General features: G+C 55.6%; 3 protein-coding genes and 3 long non-coding RNA genes across 15 annotated transcripts; 2 read left to right on the top strand and 4 right to left on the bottom strand.

The window, feature by feature from the left end:
• Nucleotides 1-1,931: 1,931 nt before the first annotated feature.
• LOC131590661 (uncharacterized) lies at nucleotides 1,932-2,275 on the bottom strand. Its single transcript, XR_009280196.1, has 2 exons — nucleotides 2,235-2,275; nucleotides 1,932-2,050 (listed from the first exon to the last, which is right to left on the bottom strand). It is a non-coding gene; the product is annotated as an uncharacterized LOC131590661 (long non-coding RNA).
• On the top strand, nucleotides 1,941-2,445 carry LOC131590648 (uncharacterized). 2 transcript variants are annotated; one of them, XR_009280183.1, is made up of 3 exons: nucleotides 1,941-2,067; nucleotides 2,106-2,179; nucleotides 2,309-2,445. It is a non-coding gene; the product is annotated as an uncharacterized LOC131590648 (long non-coding RNA). The 2 variants fall into 2 exon arrangements; XR_009280182.1 differs by having other exon boundaries at nucleotides 2,023-2,096; nucleotides 2,158-2,179.
• Nucleotides 2,320-8,313, bottom strand: CLN3 (CLN3 lysosomal/endosomal transmembrane protein, battenin). Of its 9 annotated transcripts, none has more exons than XM_058860887.1 (13): nucleotides 8,134-8,203; nucleotides 7,828-7,891; nucleotides 7,278-7,353; nucleotides 7,104-7,157; nucleotides 6,466-6,555; nucleotides 6,209-6,294; nucleotides 5,472-5,612; nucleotides 5,209-5,314; nucleotides 4,940-5,008; nucleotides 3,956-4,011; nucleotides 3,772-3,865; nucleotides 2,863-3,005; nucleotides 2,320-2,458 (listed from the first exon to the last, which is right to left on the bottom strand). In XM_058860887.1, exons 1-12 carry the CDS (start codon nucleotides 8,162-8,164, stop codon nucleotides 2,871-2,873), a joined length of 1,002 nt encoding a protein of 333 aa, XP_058716870.1. In that variant the 5' UTR covers nucleotides 8,165-8,203; the 3' UTR covers nucleotides 2,320-2,458; nucleotides 2,863-2,870. The 9 variants fall into 9 exon arrangements, with proteins under 9 accessions (XP_058716870.1, XP_058716874.1, XP_058716868.1 ...); XM_058860891.1 differs by lacking the exon at nucleotides 5,209-5,314 and adding an exon at nucleotides 5,753-5,825 and having other exon boundaries at nucleotides 8,134-8,198; XM_058860885.1 differs by lacking the exon at nucleotides 3,956-4,011 and having other exon boundaries at nucleotides 8,134-8,295.
• A 186-nt stretch (nucleotides 8,314-8,499) lies between these two features.
• SGF29 (SAGA complex associated factor 29) lies at nucleotides 8,500-15,442 on the top strand. Its single transcript, XM_058860916.1, is given in 10 exon segments — nucleotides 8,500-8,589; nucleotides 9,584-9,675; nucleotides 9,746-9,817; nucleotides 10,997-11,061; nucleotides 11,235-11,364; nucleotides 11,785-11,847; nucleotides 11,849-11,929; nucleotides 12,053-12,088; nucleotides 12,381-12,543; nucleotides 15,040-15,442. Coding segments are annotated over 10 exon segments (894 nt in total). The 5' UTR covers nucleotides 8,500-8,514; the 3' UTR covers nucleotides 15,157-15,442.
• LOC131590660 (uncharacterized) lies at nucleotides 9,759-10,573 on the bottom strand. Its single transcript, XR_009280195.1, has 3 exons — nucleotides 10,536-10,573; nucleotides 10,359-10,421; nucleotides 9,759-9,853 (listed from the first exon to the last, which is right to left on the bottom strand). It is a non-coding gene; the product is annotated as an uncharacterized LOC131590660 (long non-coding RNA).
• A 115-nt stretch (nucleotides 15,443-15,557) lies between the features above and the next one.
• SLX1A (SLX1 homolog A, structure-specific endonuclease subunit) lies at nucleotides 15,558-18,194 on the bottom strand. The gene is given in 6 exon segments (XM_058860900.1): nucleotides 15,558-15,742; nucleotides 16,091-16,221; nucleotides 16,407-16,709; nucleotides 16,856-16,907; nucleotides 18,018-18,052; nucleotides 18,054-18,194. Coding segments are annotated over 6 exon segments (771 nt in total). The 5' UTR covers nucleotides 18,186-18,194; the 3' UTR covers nucleotides 15,558-15,624.
• Between the last annotated feature and the right edge of the window lie 239 nt (nucleotides 18,195-18,433).

Genomic DNA, 18,433 nt, shown 5'->3' on the forward strand with positions numbered 1-18,433 from the left:
CCTCAGAATCCGCAACTTTTTACCTCACAAATCCCGAATTTTCCCCTCAGAATTCCCAGGTTTTTACCTCACAAATCCCGAATTTTCCCCTCAGAATTCCCAGGTTTTTACCTCACAAATCCCGAATTTTCCCCTCAGAATTCCCAGGTTTTTACCTCACAAATCCCGAATTTTCGCCTCAGAATTCCCAGGTTTTTACCTCACAAATCCCGAATTTTCCCCTCAGAATTCCCAGGTTTTTACCTCACAAATCCCGAATTTTCCCCTCAGGATTCGCAGGTTTTTACCTCACAAATCCCGAATTTTCCCCTCAGAATTCCCAGGTTTTTACCTCACAAATCCCGAATTTTCGCCTCAGAATTCCCAGGTTTTTACCTCACAAATCCCGAATTTTCCCCTCAGAATTCCCAGGTTTTTACCTCACAAATCCCGACTTTTCCCCTCACAATTCCCGGTTTTCCCCCTCCCACAATCGGCCTATTTTGACCCGAAAATATCAAATTTTCCCCGTTAAAATCGCGCTTTGTGTGAGAATCGAAGATTTCAGCCGCAAATTCGGGGATTTTTACCTCAGAATTCGCGACTTTTTACCTCAGAATTGGCGACTTTTTACCTCAAAATTCGCGACTTTTTACCTCAGAATTCGCGACCTTTTACCTCAGAATTCGCGACTTTTTACCTCAGAATTCATCATTTCACCCTAAAACCCGCGGCTTTCTGTGCTCAGCGATTGTTTTGCGATTGTTTTCTCTGAAAATTCATTTTTTCCCTCAGAAATCCTCGATTTTACTGCGCGGGGAGCGGCGGGAAAGCGACTCCGGGAAAGGACCCAAAATCGGCGTTTTTCCCCTCAGAATTCGCAGGTTTTTACCTCACAAATCCCGAATTTTCGCCTCAGAATTGCCGGGTTTTCCCCTCCCACAATCGGCCGATTTTGACCCGAAAATATCAAATTTTCCCCATTAAAATCGCGCTTTGTGTGAGAATCGAAGATTTCAGCCGCAAATTCGGGGATTTTTACCTCAGAATTCGCGACTTTTTACCTCAGAATTCGCGACTTTTTACCTCAGAATTCGCGACTTTTTACCTCAGAATTCATCACTTTTCACCCTAAAACCCGCGGCTTTCTGCGCTCAGCGATTGTTTTGCGATTGTTTTCTCTGAAAATTCACTTTTTTCCCTCAGAAATTCTCGATTTTACTGCGCGGGGAGCGGCGGGAAAGCGACTCCGGGAAAGGACCCAAAATCGGCCGATTTTACCCCAAAAACGCCTCCGAAATCGCGCCTCGGGTGAGAATCCAAGGTTTTAAATAACAATCGACATTTTAGCCGCAAATCCGGCGTTTTTCCCCTCAGAATTCGCAGGTTTTTACCTCACAAATCCCGAATTTTCCCCTCACAATTCCCGGGGTTTTCCCCTCTCCAAATCCGCCGGTTTTGACCCAAAAATGTCGAGTTTTACCCCTAAATTCGCGTTTCTGGGTAGAAATCGAATATTTTTAATAAAATTCGATTTCTTTGCTTCGAATTCGGGATCTTTTCCCTCAGACTTGGGGATTTTTTTACCTCAAATTTGGCGATTTTTAACCTCAAAATGAACAACTTTCCCCTCAAAACTCACCATTTTTAAATTCGCCACGAACCATTTTTACCTCAAAACTTATTAATTTTTTTATTTTAAAATTGACCTTTTTTGGGCTAAAAAGTCACCATTTTTTAAACTTCAGAATTCACCTTTTTTTAACCTCAAAATCCACTTTTTTGGCATCAAAATTCCTCCTTTTTACCTCCAAAAATCCCATTTTTCGCCCATTAATCACCTCTCTTAATTAATTCACCCTAATGAATCGTTAATTTACCTCTAATTGAATTAATGATTAATTGAATTAATGATTAATTGAATTAATGATTAATTTAATTTAAAAAATCAATGAAAAAACCCAAAATTTCCCTTTTTTAATGGAAAAATCTGCCCAGGTCGGGTCAGGGGTCACACAGTGACCGCTCCTTGTGGTCACTCAGGGGTCACTCAGGGGTCACTCAGGGGTCACTCAGGGGTCACTCAGGGTCAGAGGTCACTCAGGGGTCACTCAGAGGTCACTCAGGGTCACTCAGGGGTCACTCAGGGGTAACTCAGGGGTCACTCAGGGGTCAGAGGTCACTCAGAGGTCACTCAGGGGTCACTCAGGGTCACTCAGGGGTCACTCAGGGGTCACTCAGAGGTCAGAGGTCACTCAGTGGTCACTCAGGAGTCACTCAGGGGTCAGAGGTCACTCAGGGTCACTCAGGAGTCACTCAGGGGTCAGAGGTCACTCAGAGGTCAGAGGTCACTCAGTGGTCACTCCTGGCCGCAGAAGGCAGCGTGAGCCCCCAGGGCGACCCCTCCGGCCACGGCGATGGCGACTTCGGACATCAGAGTGACCACGGCCACGGCCAGCGGCTGCTGGGGAGGGGACACCTGTGGACAGAGAGGTCACTCAGGGTCACTCAGGGGTCACTCAGAGGTCACTCAGGGGTCACTCAGGGGTCATTTAGGGGTCACTCAGGGGTCAGTGGTCACTCAGGGTCACTCAGGGGTCACTCAGGGGTCACTCAGGGGTCACTCAGGGTCACTCAGGGGTCACTCAGGGGTCAGAGGTCAGTCAGGGGTCACTCAGAGGTCACTCAGGGGTCACTCAGGGTCACTCAGGGGTCACTCAGGGGTCAGAGGTCAGTCAGGGTCACTCAGGGGTCACTCAGTGGTCACTCAGGGGTCACTCAGGGTCACTCAGGGGTCACTCGGGGGTCACTCAGGGGTCACTGTGGTCACTTTGGTCACTCAGGGGTCACTCAGGGGTCACTCAGGGGTCAGGGGTCACTCACCTGGTCACTCAGGTTGAGGAAGGCGTTCCCGTAGGCCCCTCCCCCACCAGCCCCTCCCCCACCGCCAGCGCTGCGGCCACGCCCAGCGAGGGCAGGAGGTGATTGACAGCTACGGCAGCCAATAGGAACGCGGCCAGCAGCACCTGGGGGCGGGGCCAGCGAGGGGAGGGAGAAAAAAAGGGAAAAAAAAATTGGTTAAAAATGGGAAAAATTGGGATGAAAACGGGGGAATTCGGTTAAAAACGGGGGGAAATGGGGAAACGCTGGGAGGGAAATTTGAGGGAAAATGGGCAAAAGTTGGGGAAAAATTGGGAAATAATTGGGAGAAATTTGAGGGAAAATGGGTGAAAATTGTGGAAAAATGCGGGAAAATGGGGAAAATTGGGGAAAAAGGGTGAAAATTGGGGAAAAATGCGGGAAAATTGGGAAATAATTGGGAAAAATTTGGGGAAATGGGGGGAAAATGGGGAAAAATGTGGGGAAATTGGGTAAAATTGGGGAAAATTTGGGTAAATGGGGAAGGAATTGGGGAAAATTTGGGGAAAATGGGTGAAAATTGGGGAAAAATGCGGGAAAATTGGGAAATAATTGCGAAAAATTGGGGGAAAATGGGGGGAAAATGGAAAAAAATGAATGTGGGGAAATTGGAAAAATTGGGGAAAATTTGGGAAAAATGGGGGGAAAATGGGGAAAAATGTGAGAAAATTGGGAAAAAATTGGGAAAAATTGGGAAATAATTGGGAAAAATTGGGAAAAATTGGGGAAAATTGGGAAAAATGTGGGAAAAATGGGGAAAAACGTGGGAAAATGCGGAATAATTTTGGGAAAGCATGTCAATAAAAGGGATTTGAGGCGGGAGAGGGGCGGAATGGGATTTAATTAACAGGGGATGGTAACGAGGGGCAGCACCTGGGCCAGGGCCAGCGGCCAGAGGCGGCGCAGGCGGAGGCAGCGCAGGGACGAGCGCGAGAGGAAGACGCCGGCCTGGTACAGGAGCTGCAGCCTGCGGGGGGGAGGGGAGAGCCGGGGAAGGGTGGGGGAGGGGCTCCCCTCCACCCCCTCCCCCACCCCCACCCGCCCCTCCCCCACTCACGTGCGGTACTGGGCGCTGTGGGGGAGGGGCGAGGACGGGAAGTAGAGCAGCTCCATCTGGGGGGGGGAGGGGAGGGGCTGAGAGGGGTGGGGGAGGGGCTGCGCGCCCCTGGCCCCTCCCCCCTCTCCTCGCGCCCCCCCCCCTTTCCCCCACCCCCCCACCCCGATTCTGCCGTTTCGGCCCCTCCCCCACCCCGAAATCCGCCACTTGTTGCCCCTCCCCCACCCTCATTTCCCCCCTCCCGCCCCTCCCCCACCCCACAAAGGCCCTCCCCCACCCCTAAAGCCCCTCCCCCACCACACAAATCCCCTCCCCCACTCCCCAAGCCCCTCCCCCACCCCACAAATCCCCTCCCCCACCCCCCAAATCTCCTCCCCCACCCCCCAAGCCCCTCCCCCACTCCCCTTAAGCCCCTCCCCCACCCCCCAAGCCCCTCCCCCACTCCCCTTAAGCCCCTGCCCCTCCCCTCAAGCCCCTCCTCCCCCCACAAATCCCCTCCCCCACCCCCCTTAAGCCCCTCCCCCACCCCTCCATTTCCCCTCCCCCACCCCCATTGCCCCTCCCCCACCCCCCCAGCCCCTCCCCCACCCCCATTTCCCCTCCCCCACTCCCCAAGCCCCTCCCCCACTCCACAAATCCCCTCCCCCACCCCCATTTCCCCTCCCCCACTCCACAAATCCCCTCCCCCACCCCCCCATTGCCCCTCCCCCACCCCCCCAGCCCCTCCCCCACCCCCCATTGCCCCTCTCCCACCCCCATTTCCCCTCCCCCACCCCACAAATCCCCTCCCCCACTCCCAATTCCCCTCCCCCACCCCACAAATCCCCTCCCCCACTCCCCTCCCGCCCCTCCCCCACCCCACAAATCCCCTCCCCCACCCCCCCAGCCCTTCCCCCACCCCACAAATCCCCTCCCCCACCCCCATTTCCCCTCCCCCACCCCCATTTCCCCTCCCCCACCCCCCATTGCCCCTCCCCCACCCACCAGCCCCTGATTAACGAAGTACTCAGCGAAGTAAACGAGGCCCAGCGGCGCCCCGAGGCGGAGGGCGGCCTGTGGGGGGTGGGGGGAGGGGCGGGGTCAGACCAAGCCCCTCCCCCCACCCCCACCCCCCCCATTTCCCCTCCCCCACCCTTCAGGCCCCTCCCCCCCGGACAGAATTCCCAAAATCTCCCCAATTTTTTAACCCCAAATCTCCCCAATTTTCCCCCCCTTTTCAGGCCCCTCCCCTTCAAGCCCCGCCCCTTTCTCACCTTGGCCACGCCCCAGGACCCCACCCTGGACCCGCCCCCCTCATCGGGTGGGGGGAGGGGCGGCTCCGGCCTGGGGGGAGGGGCAGGGCCCAGGAGGAAGAAAAAACTGGGGGAGAAAAACACAAAAATGGGGAAAAATCCCCAAATCCAGAGGGGGGGGAGGAGCCAAAGGGAGGCCCCGCCCCCTCCGCGGGGGTTTTGGCGGGAAATGGAGAAACAAAAAGGGGATTTTGGGGGTAAAAAGGGGGAATTTGGGGCCTGACCTGAGCAGCATGGCCGGGGGCAGGGCCAGGGCGGGCAGCAGCGCGTGGGGGAGGGGCAGCAGCGCCCGCAGCCCCCAAAACCCCAGAGCCCCGCCCAGCCCGGCCGCGCCCGTCCCCGACGACCAATAGGAGAGGCCGGAGCTGCGGGGGGGAGGAGCCGGGTCAGGCCACGCCCACTTTGGGGGGAGGAGCCATTTGGGGGTTATTGCAGGAGCCGCCCCCTTGGGTTTGGGGCGTGGCCAAAGTGGGCGTGGTCCCAGGTGAGGCCACGCCCCCCTTACCTGGAGTAGGAGGAGGCCAAGGTCAGGAAGGTGACCTCGCCCAGCCCCGCCCCCGCACTGCCCAGAGCGATCCCTGAGTGAGCAAAGTGACCACAGTGACCCCTGAGTGACCCCTGAGTGACCACTGACCCCTGAGTGACCCCTGAGTGACCACTGAGTGACCCCTGAGTGACCCTGAGTGACCCCTGAGTGACCCCTGAGTGATCCCTGATGACCCTGAGTGACGCTGAGTGACCCTGAGTGACCCTGAGTGACCCCTGAGTGACCTCTTGACCCCTGAGTGACCACTGAGTGACCCCTGAGTGACCCTGAGTGACCCCTGATGACCCTGAGTGACCTCTGACCCCTGAGTGACCCCTGAGTGACCCCTGAGTGACCCCTGAGTGACCCTGAGTGACCCCTGAGTGACCCCTGACCCCTGAGTGACCCCTGAGTGACCCCTGAGTGACCACTCACCCCCCAGGCTGCTCAGGGTCCCTCTGGCCGCGGCCACGGCGCTGACGCTGCCCCACAGGCTCAGGGCCACGCCCACCACGCGACACCTGCGGGAGGCCACACCTGGGGGCGGGGCCACAGCCCGGACACGCCCCTTCCCCAAACCCCGCCCGCTTCCCAAAATCTTCCTCATTTTCCTCCCCCCAAAAATTCCATTTCCCCCCTTCCAAAGCCCCTCCCCCTTCCAGCCCCGCCCCTTTAAGCCCCGCCCCCCTCACCTGTCGGGCAGGTGAGGCCCCAGCAGGGGCAGCAGCAGTCAGCAGCAGCTTCACCCCCAGGGCGGGGACGACGTCGGCCAAGAGCACGGCCTGAGGGGCGGGGTCAGGCCACGCCCACCCGGACACGCCCACCCCACTCAGCCCCACCCACTGGAGCCCCTCCCCTTAAAGCACATTTCATTTTAATCCCCACCCTAATAAGCCCCACCCCTTTAATCCCCACCCCATTAAGCCCCACCCTGTTAAGCCCCACCCCTTTAATTCCCACCCCTTTAATCCCCACCCCTTTAGGCCCCACCCCTTTAATCCCCACCCCATTAAGCCCCACCCCTTTAAGCCCCACCCCTTTAGGCCCCACCCCTCAAGCCCCTCCCATTAAGCCCCTCCCATTAAGCCCCACCCCTTTAAGCCCCTCCCATTAAGCCCCACCCCTTTAAGCCCCACCCTGTTAAGCCCCTCCCATTAACCCTTACCCCTTTAAGCCCACCCCTTTAATCCCCACCCCTTAAGCCCCACCCCATTAAGCCCCACCCCTCAAGCCCCACCCTGTTAAGCCCCTCCATTCACCCATCACCTTTCCAAGCCCCACCCCCTCAGACCCCGCCCAGTTTGGCCCCGCCCCCTCAAGCCCCACCCACCCCGGTCCCCACGGGGTCGCAGTCGTGCCGGCTCCGGTTCCGCGGCTCCTCCCCCTAAAAAAATCCGGGAAAAAACCCAAATCCCCCCAAATTCCGGAAACTTCTGACCGGGAAGGGGCGTGGCCTTCCGGAGAAAGAAGGCGCGGTCCCTTTAAGGAGGGCGTGGCCACTCACGGGGCGTGGCTCCAGCAGGTCGCGGGCGGCGCTCAGCATCACCACGTACGGGAGGTTATTGCACAGGCCCAGGATCCTGCGGGGGCGGGGCTTAGGGGGCGGGGCCTCGTGTGGGGGGCGGGGCTTAGGGGGGAGGTTATTGCACAGGCCCAGGACCCTGCGGGGGCGGGGCTTAGGGGGGCGGGGCTTAGGGGGGCGGGGCCTGGGGGGCGTGGCCCGGGGGCGTGGCCGAGGGTGGGCGTGGTTGTGGGGGAGGGGAGGGTCTGAAAGGCTCCGTTTTGGCGGGAAATTTGGCGCTTCAACGGTGCCGTTTTGGCGGGAAATTCGTGGGGGGGTTTCGAGGATGGGGGAGGGGCTTGGGTGGGCGTGGTCTCGATGTGGGCGTGGCCAAGTGTGGGCGTGACTCGGCGAGGCGTGGCTTAAATGGGCGGGGCTCCTAAATGGCTCCGTTTTGGCGGGAAATTCGGGGTGGTTGAGGGTGGGGGAGGGGCTTTAGGGGCGTGGTCTGGCGCGGGGGCGGGGCCTAACGGGGCGTGGGCGGGGCACTCACCAAAAAGCGGCTCCGATTCGCCAGGAGGGGGTCGGGGGCGGCGGGGGAGGGGCGGAGTCATCGGCTGTGGGGGAGGGGAGACATCGAGCGGGAATTTTGGGGGCATTTCGGGGAAATCTGAGGAGATTCGGGGTTGCTCGCGGCTCCCGGTCCCGTTTTAGGGCCCCGATCCCCACTCCCGCTTCCCTTTCCCGGCCCCTTATCCGGGTTTGCACTGCCGGTTTTTATCCCGGTTTTTATCCCGGTTTTTATCCCGAATTCCCGGGTTTTATTCCCGTTTTAATCCCGATTTCTTTTGGCTCTCACCCGCCGGCAGCAGCGGCTCCTCGTCCGCCATCTTGGGCGCTGCTCACGTGACGCCGCCGTCACGTGACTGAGCCCGGCTGGGGGCGTGGCTTAAGGAGCCGCGTTAGGCAATGAGGGGGCGTGGCTTGGGAAGCGGCCAATCATAGAAGGATTTACTGTGGGCGTGGTTTAACCCCCGTGCATAAATCAACATAATAATGAACACAAATTAACCCTTCAATCCAAATTAGGAAAGGGGGCGGGTCTTTGCCCATATATGGCGCTGTGGGGGCGTGGTTTGTGCCGCTCCTCAGGAGGCTCCGCCCCCTTTCCCCGCCCCTTTCTCTCCCCCTCAGGAGCCGCCGCCATTTTGCCCCCCCAGCCCCGTTGGGGTCTCCGGTCATGGCGCTGGTCTCGGCCGATTCGCGCATCGCGGAGCTGCTGGGGGAGCTGCACCAGCTCATTAAACAGACGCAGGTACCGCATTTCCCCAGGGTTTAGGGGTTCAAGGATCTCCCGTTTCCTGTTAGGATTCCCCGTTCCTCCTCAGGATCCTCCATTCCCTCCCTCCATCCCCGTTCCCTCCGCTTTCCCCGCATTGCTCCTCACCGATCCCGCTGTTTCCCCTCCCTTTCCCTTCACAGACCCCAACAATCTCCCATTTCCCCCGCCCCGAATCATCTCTTTCCATTAAGGGATCCCAAAAATCTCCCATCTCACCCCAAATGACCTCTTTCCCCTCACGGACCTCTTCTTAGCCCCTCATTTCCCCTCACAAGTTTGCATTTTGCCTCACAAATTCTTCGTTTTCCCTCAAGATCCTCCGTTTCCCATCACAAACCTCACAAAATCTCCCATTTCTTCCCCCCAAACCGCCCATTTTACCCAAAAATCGAGCCCATCTAGCCCTAAAATCACCTGTTTTATCATAAGAACGCCCATTCCTATTGCAAAATGGTTTTTTTTACCCCAAAGTCACAAATTTTACTCTGAAACTGACCGATTTTACCCTAAAATTGCACTTTTCTGCTCCGAAATCACCCACTTCTACCCCAAATCCCCCTTAATCGACTCAAATCCCTGTTTTTCCCTCTTTTTCCCCTCAAAATCCCCTTTATTCCTCCCAATGTGCTCTTTTTCCCCTTCAAATCCTCCTTTTTCCCCAAAAAAAATCTTTATTAGAACCTCCAACCCCCAATTTCCCCCCAAAATCTTCAATTATCCCCCTAAAATTCCTAATTTCCCTCCAAAAGTCCCTTTTTTTCCTTGAAAAATCCCCCTTTATTAACTACAACACTCCAAACCCTTCGTTTTTTTTTCCTTATAAATCCCCCTTTATCACTAAATTTATTTTATATTATTTTTACCCTTTCTCCTCTTTTTTTTTCTCTCATTTCCCCCTTTTTTTTCCCTTATTTTACTTTCGTTTTTCGCGATTTTTTCCCAACCCTTTCCCACTTTTCTCCCTCAGGAGGAGCGCTCCCGCAGCGAGCACAACCTGGTGAACATCCAGAAGACGCACGAGCGGATGCAGACGGAGAACAAAAGTAAAAAAATCCCGGGGTTTTGGGGGAGAATTTTGGGGGGATTTTGGGGGTTTTTGGGACCTCCTGACCCTCCTGGGACCCCCCAGTTTCCCCTATTACCGCACCAAGCTCCGCGGGCTCTACACCACAGCCAAGGCCGACGCCGAGGCCGAGTGCAAGTGAGTCCGGAATTCCCACTTAAATCCCAAAAAAACCTCCCATTCCTCACATTTCTACTTTACCCCTGCAAATTCATGCTTTTTCCCCCTCAGATTTTCATTTTTTCCCCTCAAATTTCTGCTTAGAGTCCGGAATTCCCACTTACATCCCAAAAAAACCCTCACATTCCTCACATTTCTACTTTACCCCTGCAAATTCATGCTTTTTCCCCTTCAGATTTTCACTTTTTCCCCTCAAATTTCTGCTTAGAGTCCGGAATTCCCACTTAAATCCCAAAAAAACCTCACATTTCTACTTTACCCCTGCAAATCCATGCTTTTTCCCCCTCAGATTTTCACTTTTTCCCCTCAAATTTCTGCTTAGAGTCCGGAATTCCCACTTACATCCAAAAAAAACCTCCCATTCCTCACATTTCTACTTCACCCCTGCAAATTCATGCTTTTTTCCCCTCAGATTTTCGCTTTTTCCCCCTCAGATTTTCACTTTTTCCCCTCAATTTCTGCTTAGAGTCCGGAATTCCCACTTAAATCCCAAAAAAACCTCCCATTCCTCACATTTCTACTTTACCCCTGCAAATTCATGTTTTTTCCCCTCAGATTTTCACTTTTTCCCTCAAATTTCTGCTTAGAGTCCGGAATTCCCACTTACATCCCAAAAAAACTTCACATTTCTACTTCACCCCTGCAAATTCATGCTTTTTCCCCCTCAGATTTTCACTTTTTCCCCTCAAATTTCTGCTTATTGACCTCCAATTCCCACTTACATCCCAAAAAAAACCTCCCATTCCTCACATTTCTACTTCACCCCTGCAAATTCATGTTTTTTCCCCCCTCAGATTTTCACTTTTTCCCCTCAAATTTCTGCTCACTGACCTCCAATTCCCACTTTTCCCCCCTCAAATCCCCACCTTTCCCCCCTCCACCCTTCCTCCTCATTGCATCGAATTTTTTGCTCTCTCCCCTCACCCTTTTCCCCCTCAAAATTCCCTCCTAATTTTCCCTTAAAAAATCCCATTTTTTCACCCTCCTCCCTCCCTTTATCCCCCCCCAAAACCCCCATTTTTCCCCCCAAACCCCCATTTTTCCCCCATTCCTCGCTCAGATCCCTCCCCTCCCCTAACCCACCTCTTTTCCCGATTTTTAATCTTTTTCCCTCCTGGTTTTTTATCGTTTTTTTAGCGTTCTCCGGAGAGCTTTGGATAAAATCGCCGAGATCAAATCGCTGCTGGAGGAGCGCCGCATCGGTACGGCCGCCAGGGGGCGCTGCGGCGCCGCTCCCCTCACGCCGGGCGGGCGGGAAAAAAACGGCGGGAAAACGCCCCGGACCCCTCAAAACCCCTCAAAACCCCTCAAAATTCCACCCAAACCCCTCGGGATTTTCAGTTTATTTTTTGTTTTGTTGATGTTTTCCTCGCAGCGGCCAAAATCGCCGGGATTTACAGCGAGGCGGAGCCGCCCAGGAAGACGATGAGGAGGGGGGTGCTGATGACGCTGCTGCAGCAGTCGGCCATGACGCTGCCGCTGTGGATCGGGAAGCCCGGGGAAAAGTGAGGAAAAACGGGGGAAAACCTGGGGATTTGAGGGAATAGCGAGGGTTTGGGAGGGCAGAGAGGGGTTCTGGGGGGAAAAGATTGAAATTTACGGGGAAAGAAACGGTGATTTGGGAGAAAAAAAACGGGGAATTTGGAGGGGAAAATGGGGATTTTAGGGTGGTGCTGCTGTGTTGGATTAGTTAGGGATGGAAATGGGCGATTTTAAGGTAAAACATCCAATTTCGGGGCTAAATTGGGTAATTTAGTGCCGAAAGCGTTGATTTTGGGGTAAAACCAGGAGGGTTTTGGGTAAAGATCACCGATTTTGCAGCAAAAAATCCCCATTTTTGGGGTAAATTTTTGAATTTCGTGGTGGAACCAGGGGGGGGGTTTTGGGGGTCAGGAATTTTGGGGGTGACCTCTTGACCCCTCCAGACCCCCTCCCCTGTGCGGGGCCGTGCCGGCCGCCGGCGACTACGTGGCCAAACCGGGGACAAAGTGCCGCGAGGGTCAAAGCCCTGGAAGGGGACGAGCAGTGGATCCTGGCCGAGGTGGTCAGCTACAGCCACGCTGCCAACAAGTGAGTGACCGCCCCGAAATTCGCTTCTTCGCACCCCAAAATCGGCTTTTTTGCCTCAAAATTGGCTTTTTTTGCCTCAGGGTTTGGGTTTTCAGCTGTGGGATTTGATGGGTTTTCCCACAGGTACGAGGTGGACGACATCGATGAGGAAGGGAAGGAGTGAGTAATAAAAAATCGCCAAAATTTTATGCCAAAGTACCCCGAAATCTTCTTAAATTCCCAGAACTTCTTTGAATCTCCACAAATGCCTCCCAACCTCCACATATTTTCCCAATATTTTCACAAATCCCCCCCGAAATTCTCTCAAACTTCTCCATATTTTCTCGGCATTCCCCAAAATCTCCAAACCTCCCCATATATCCCAAAAAAAATCCCCTCGAACCTCCCTGAAACATCCCAAAAACCCCCGTTTTTTGCCCCAAATGCCCTCAAACCTTTTTAAACTTGTCAGGCGCCACACGCTGAGCCGGCGCCGGATCATCCCCCTGCCGCAGTGGAAAACCAACCCGGAGACGGATCCCGAGGCGCTGTTCCACAAGGACCAGCTGGTGCTGGCCCTGTATCCTCAAACCACCTGCTTCTACCGGGCCCTCATCCACGCCCCGCCTCAGCGCGTGAGTGCCCCGAAATCCCCGGAATTGGCCCCGAAAACGCCGCCGAAATTCCCCAAAAAAACGGGATTTTAATGGGGGGGGAAATGGATCCGCCATGAGGGGTTGCTAAGGGGCGGGGCTTGTTGCTAAGGAGAGGCAATGCCATATAAGGGGTTGCTGGGGGCGGGGTTTGTTGCTAAGGAGAGGCAATGCCATATAAGGGGTTGCTAAGGGACGGGGCTTGTTGCTAAGGGGAGGCAATGCCATATAAGGGGTTGCTAAGGGGCGGGGCTTGTTGCTAAGGAGAGGCAATGCCATATAAGGGGTTGCTAGGGGGCGGGGCTTGTTGCTAAGGAGAGGCACTGCCATATAAGGGGTTGCTAAGGGGCGGGGCTTGTTGCTAGGGAGAGGCAATGCCATATAAGGGGTTGCTAAGGGGCGGGGCTTGTTGCTAAGGAGAGGCACTGCCATATAAGGGGTTGCTAGGGGCGGGGCTTGTTGCTAAGGAGAGGCAATGCCATATAAGGGGTTGCTAGGGGCGGGGCTTGTTGCTAAGGAGAGGCAGTGCCATATAAGGGGTTGCTAAGGGGCGGGGCTTGTTGCTAGGGAGAGGCAATGCCATATAAGGGGTTGCTAAGGGGCGGGGCTTGTTGCTAAGGAGAGGCACTGCCATATAAGGGGTTGCTAGGGGCGGGGCTTGTTGCTAAGGAGAGGCAATGCCATATAAGGGGTTGCTAAGGGGCGGGGTTTGTTGCTAAGGAGAGGCACTGCCATATAAGGGGTTGCTAAGGGGCGGGGCTTGTTGCTAAGGAGAGGCAATGCCATATAAGGGGTTGCTAAGGGGCGGGGCTTGTTGCTAGGGAGAGGCAATGCCATATAAGGGGTTGCTAAGGGGCGGGGCTTGTTGCTAAGGAGAGGCAATGCCATATAAGGGGTTGCTAAGGGGCGGGGCTTGTTGCTAAGGAGAGGCACTGCCATATAAGGGGTTGCTAAGGGGCGGGGCTTGTTGCTAAGGAGAGGCAATGCCATATAAGGGGTTGCTAAGGGGCGGGGCTTGTTGCTAAGGGGGGCAATGCCATATAAGGGGTTGCTAGGGGGCGGGGCTTGTTGCTAAGGAGAGGCAATGCCATATAAGGGGTTGCTAAGGGGCGGGGCTTGTTGCTAAGGAGAGGCACTGCCATATAAGGGGTTGCTAGGGGGCGGGGCTTGTTGCTAGGGAGAGGCACTGCTATATAAGGGGTTGCTAAGGGGCGGGGCTTGTTGCTAAGGAGAGGCAATGCCATATAAGGGGTTGCTAAGGGGGCGGGGCTTGTTGCTAAGGAGAGGCACTGCCATATAAGGGGTTGCTAAGGGGCGGGGCTTGTTGCTAAGGAGAGGCACTGCCATATAAGGGGTTGCTAGGGGGCGGGGCTTGTTGCTAAGGAGAGGCAATGCCATATAAGGGGTTGCTAAGGGGCGGGGCTTGTTGCTAGGGAGAGGCAATGCCATATAAGGGGTTGCTAAGGGGCGGGGCTTGTTGCTAAGGAGAGGCAATGCCATATAAGGGGTTGCTAAGGGGCGGGGCTTGTTGCTAAGGAGAGGCACTGCCATATAAGGGGTTGCTAAGGGGCGGGGCTTGTTGCTAAGGAGAGGCAATGCCATATAAGGGGTTGCTAAGGGGCGGGGCTTGTTGCTAAGGGGGGCAATGCCATATAAGGGGTTGCTAGGGGGCGGGGCTTGTTGCTAAGGAGAGGCAATGCCATATAAGGGGTTGCTAAGGGGCGGGGCTTGTTGCTAAGGAGAGGCACTGCCATATAAGGGGTTGCTAGGGGGCGGGGCTTGTTGCTAGGGAGAGGCACTGCTATATAAGGGGTTGCTAAGGGGCGGGGCTTGTTGCTAAGGAGAGGCAATGCCATATAAGGGGTTGCTAAGGGGCGGGGCTTGTTGCTAAGGAGAGGCACTGCCATATAAGGGGTTGCTAAGGGGCGGGGCTTGTTGCTAAGGAGAGGCAATGCCATATAAGGGGTTGCTAAGGGGCGGGGCTTGTTGCTAAGGAGAGGCAATGCCATATAAGGGGTTGCTAAGGGGCGGGGCTTGTTGCTAAGGAGAGGCACTGCCATATAAGGGGTTGCTAAGGGGCGGGGCTTGTTGCTAAGGAGAGGCACTGCCATATAAGGGGTTGCTAAGGGGCGGGGCTTGTTGCTAAGGAGAGGCACTGCCATATAAGGGGTTGCTAAGGGGCGGGGCTTGTTGCTAAGGAGAGGCACTGCCATATAAGGGGTTGCTAAGGGGCGGGGCTTGTTGCTAAGGAGAGGCAATGCCATATAAGGGGTTGCTAAGGGGCGGGGGCTTGTTGCTAAGGAGAGGCAATGCCATATAAGGGTTGCTAAGGGGCGGGGCTTGTTGCTAAGGAGAGGCAATGCCATATAAGGGGTTGCTGGGGGCGGGGCTTGTCACCAAAATCCTCTTAAATCTCCCCAAACCTTTCCCAAATTGTGGGAAATTCACGACTTTTCCCAAAATTCCCCAATTCCCCAGCCCCAGGACGATTATTCCGTGCTTTTCGAGGACACCTCCTACGCCGACGGTTACTCCCCACCCCTGAACGTGGCCCAGCGCTACGTGGTGGCCTGCAAGGAGACCAAAAAGAAGTGAAATTTGGGGAGAAATGACCGAAAATTCGGGAAAAACGGCCGGAAGTTCAGGGAGAATATCCCAGACTTAGGGGAGGGGGGAAAAAAAAAGGGGGTTGGGGGGGGAAAAAAGCGGATTAAAATGAATTTTTGGGGGTGAAAAATGGAGTTTTTATGGTGAAAAAATGCATTTTTTGGGCGGTAAAAATGGGATTCCTGTGAGAAAAAAAAATGGGGATTTTTCGGTGTTGAAATTGGGGAAAACTTCCCAAAATTTGGGAGAGGGAGGAGCCAAAAATCCCCCAAAAATTTGGAATAAAAATCTCTCAAAATGGCGCCAAAAAGGGGGAGGGACAAAAGGGGAAATGGCGTCATGGGGGTGTGGCCTGTTGGGCCCCGCCCTTTTAAATGAATGATGAATAATTTGTTATAAATGAACTGATTTTATTATAAATAAATGAATTAAAAAACCTTCTGTGTGGGCGTGGCTTCATGTGGGGGCGGAGCTGGGGATGATGATGTCATCAGGCTCCTCCCACTCCTCCTCAGGCTCCGCCTCCCCCTTGCAGCGACGAATCAGATCCCCCCAGAGGAGCTGGGCGTGGCACCTGGGGGCGGGGTCAGGCTCAGGACACGCCCCCCTTTTCCTTATAAGGAATTTGCAGCAAGCCCCGCCCACTTCCGCCATCTTTGAGCCTTTTCCTTATAAGGCAAAGAGCTGTGGGGAAGCTCCGCCCCCTGGCACAAGCCCCGCCCCCCGGCACAAGCCCCGCCCCCCCTTCCGCCATCTTTGAGCCTTTTCATTATAAGGCAAAGAGCTGTGGGGAAGCTCCGCCCCCCGGTGCAAGCCCCGCCCCCTGCACAAGCCCCGCCCCCCGGCACAAGCCCCGCCCCCGGCACAAGCCCCGCCCCCCGGCACAAGCCCCGCCCCCCAGCGCAAGCCCCGCCCCTCTCACCGGGGACAGGCGCCCGTGATTGGCAGCAGCTGCCGCGGCTCCGGCGCCAGGAAGAGCCGGGCCAGGCACGGGGGATGGGCGGCCATGGAGCACGGGGGGCGGGGACAGCGCAGAAGGGGCGTGGCCAGGTCCTGAAAGGGGCGTGGCAGCGTCAAAACCCAAAAAGTCCCGCCCCGATTGCGTAAATCTACGTGAAATTTGCATTTTTAGTTGCTTTAAAACCAGAGCTATTAAGGCTATTAACGATTAATATTAATATTAATAATAATGTCAATCATTTAAATTCTGCCCCGCCCCCTCAAGCCCCTCCCCTCACCTCCCCACAGAGGCCACACCCATCCACGCCTGCGGCCGTCCCTTGGCTCCGCCCCTTTCTCCTTTTAAGGCGCGGAGGCCCCGCCCCCTCCTCCTGCAGCACGTGAGGGGGCGGGGCCAGCTCCAGGGCGGGGCTCGGGGGGCGGAGCCAGCGGATCCGGAGCGGGAGGCGGGACCAGGGCGGGGCCCGGAGGAGGCGGGGCAGCACGCGGAGGGCGAAGCTGATTGGCTGCTCCCGGGGGCGGCGCGGGGGCGGGGCAAAGAGGCGGTGGGAGGAGCTTGGGTGCTGCCACGCCCACTCAAACTGCAGGAAGGGGAGGGGCTTCAATTAGAGAGATTTTAATTGGGGTTTGATTGGGGTGGGAGGGGCTTAAGCGGGGTGGGGCTTAATTGGGCGGGGTTTAATTGGGGTTTAATGAGGTGGGCGGGGCTGAAGGGGGCGGGGCTCACCCTGAGGGCGGCGACGTCGGAGGGGAAGCCGTGGACGAAAAGTTCCATTTCCCTTTTTGGGGCAAAATCGGCAAAATTAATTGGTCTGCTTCATTAATTGCGTTAATTAGCAGCTTGTTAATTCTTCAGTTGCATAAATTGACCCAAAATTCCTTCCAAATTCCAGAAAATTCCCCCCAAAACTTCCCAAAAATCACCAAAATTCCCACGTTTCCCTCCCAGGTGCCCTGAACCGTCCCCTAATCCTCTTTTTGAGGCCCCAAACCCTTGAAATTGCCCCCAAATCCCCTTAAATTCACCCCAAATCCCATTTAAACCGCCCAAAATCCCCTTTAGGCCCCCCAAAATCCCCTTTACCTCCCCAAAATCCCCCTTAAACCACCCCAAATCCCTAAAAACCACCCAAAAATCCCTTTTAAACCCCTCAAATCCTCCTCAAACCCCAAAACCCCCTCAGATCTCCCTCAAACCCCCCAATTTCCCCCTCAAATCCCCAATTTCCCCCTCAAATCCCCAATTTCCCCCCTCAAATCCCCAATTTCCCCCTCAAATCCCCAATTTCCCCCTCAAATCCCCAATTTCCCCCCTCAAATCCCCAATTTCCCCCTCAAATCCCCAATTTCCCCCTCAGATCCCCAATTTCCCTCTCAAATCCCCAATTTCCCCCTTTAACACACCCAAACCCCCCCTAAAGCCCCTCAGATCCCCCTCAAATCCCCAATTTCCCCCCCAAATCCCGATTTTCCCCCTCAAATCCCGATTTTCCCCCCTCAAATCCCCAATTTCCCCCTCAAATCCCCAATTTCCCTCCTCAAATCCCCAATTTCCCTCCTCAAATCCCCAATTTCCCCCTCAAACCCCCCAATTTCCCCCTCAAATCCCCCAATTTCCCCCCTCAAATCCCCCTCAAATCCCCAATTTCCCCCTTTAACACATCCAGACCCCCAAATCCCCCCAATTTCCCCCCTCAAATCCCCAATTTCCCCCTCAAATCCCCAATTTCCCTCTCAAATCCCCAATTTCCCCCTCAAATCCCCAATTTCCCCCTTTAACACACCCAAACCCCCCCTAAAGCCCCCTCAGATCCCCCTCAAATCCCCAATTTCCCCCCCAAATCCCGATTTTTCCCCTCCAATCCCCATTTCCCGCCGCGCTCCCGCACCAGGGCCCCCTCCCGCTGGTCCTGCGGGCCCCCCCCCCGCCTCCTGCCGCCGTTGTGCTGCCGCAGCCGCCGCCGCGGATCCACCGTGAACCCCACGTAGGTGCCGGGCCGGGCCCGGGGGGCGGCGGAGCGCAGCAGGTACACGGCCCTCATGGCGGCCATCGCCATCCCACAATGCACCGCTACTTCCGGTTGAAACGGGGGAGGCACTTCCGCCTCGTTACCCACAATGCACCGCGGCAATCAACCCGCACCGCCATTTTGCCTCGTTACCCACAATGCCTTGTTTGTATTTCCGCCCTCGTTACCCACGATGCACCGCGGCCCGCCGCCATTTTGCCTCGTTACCCACAATGCCTTGTTTCCGTTTCCGCCTCGTTACCCACAATGCACCGCGGCCCGCCCGCCATTTTGCC

This window comes from Poecile atricapillus, chromosome 34 (assembly GCF_030490865.1).
Source record: "Poecile atricapillus isolate bPoeAtr1 chromosome 34, bPoeAtr1.hap1, whole genome shotgun sequence".
NCBI classification, from domain to species: domain Eukaryota; kingdom Metazoa; phylum Chordata; class Aves; order Passeriformes; family Paridae; genus Poecile; species Poecile atricapillus.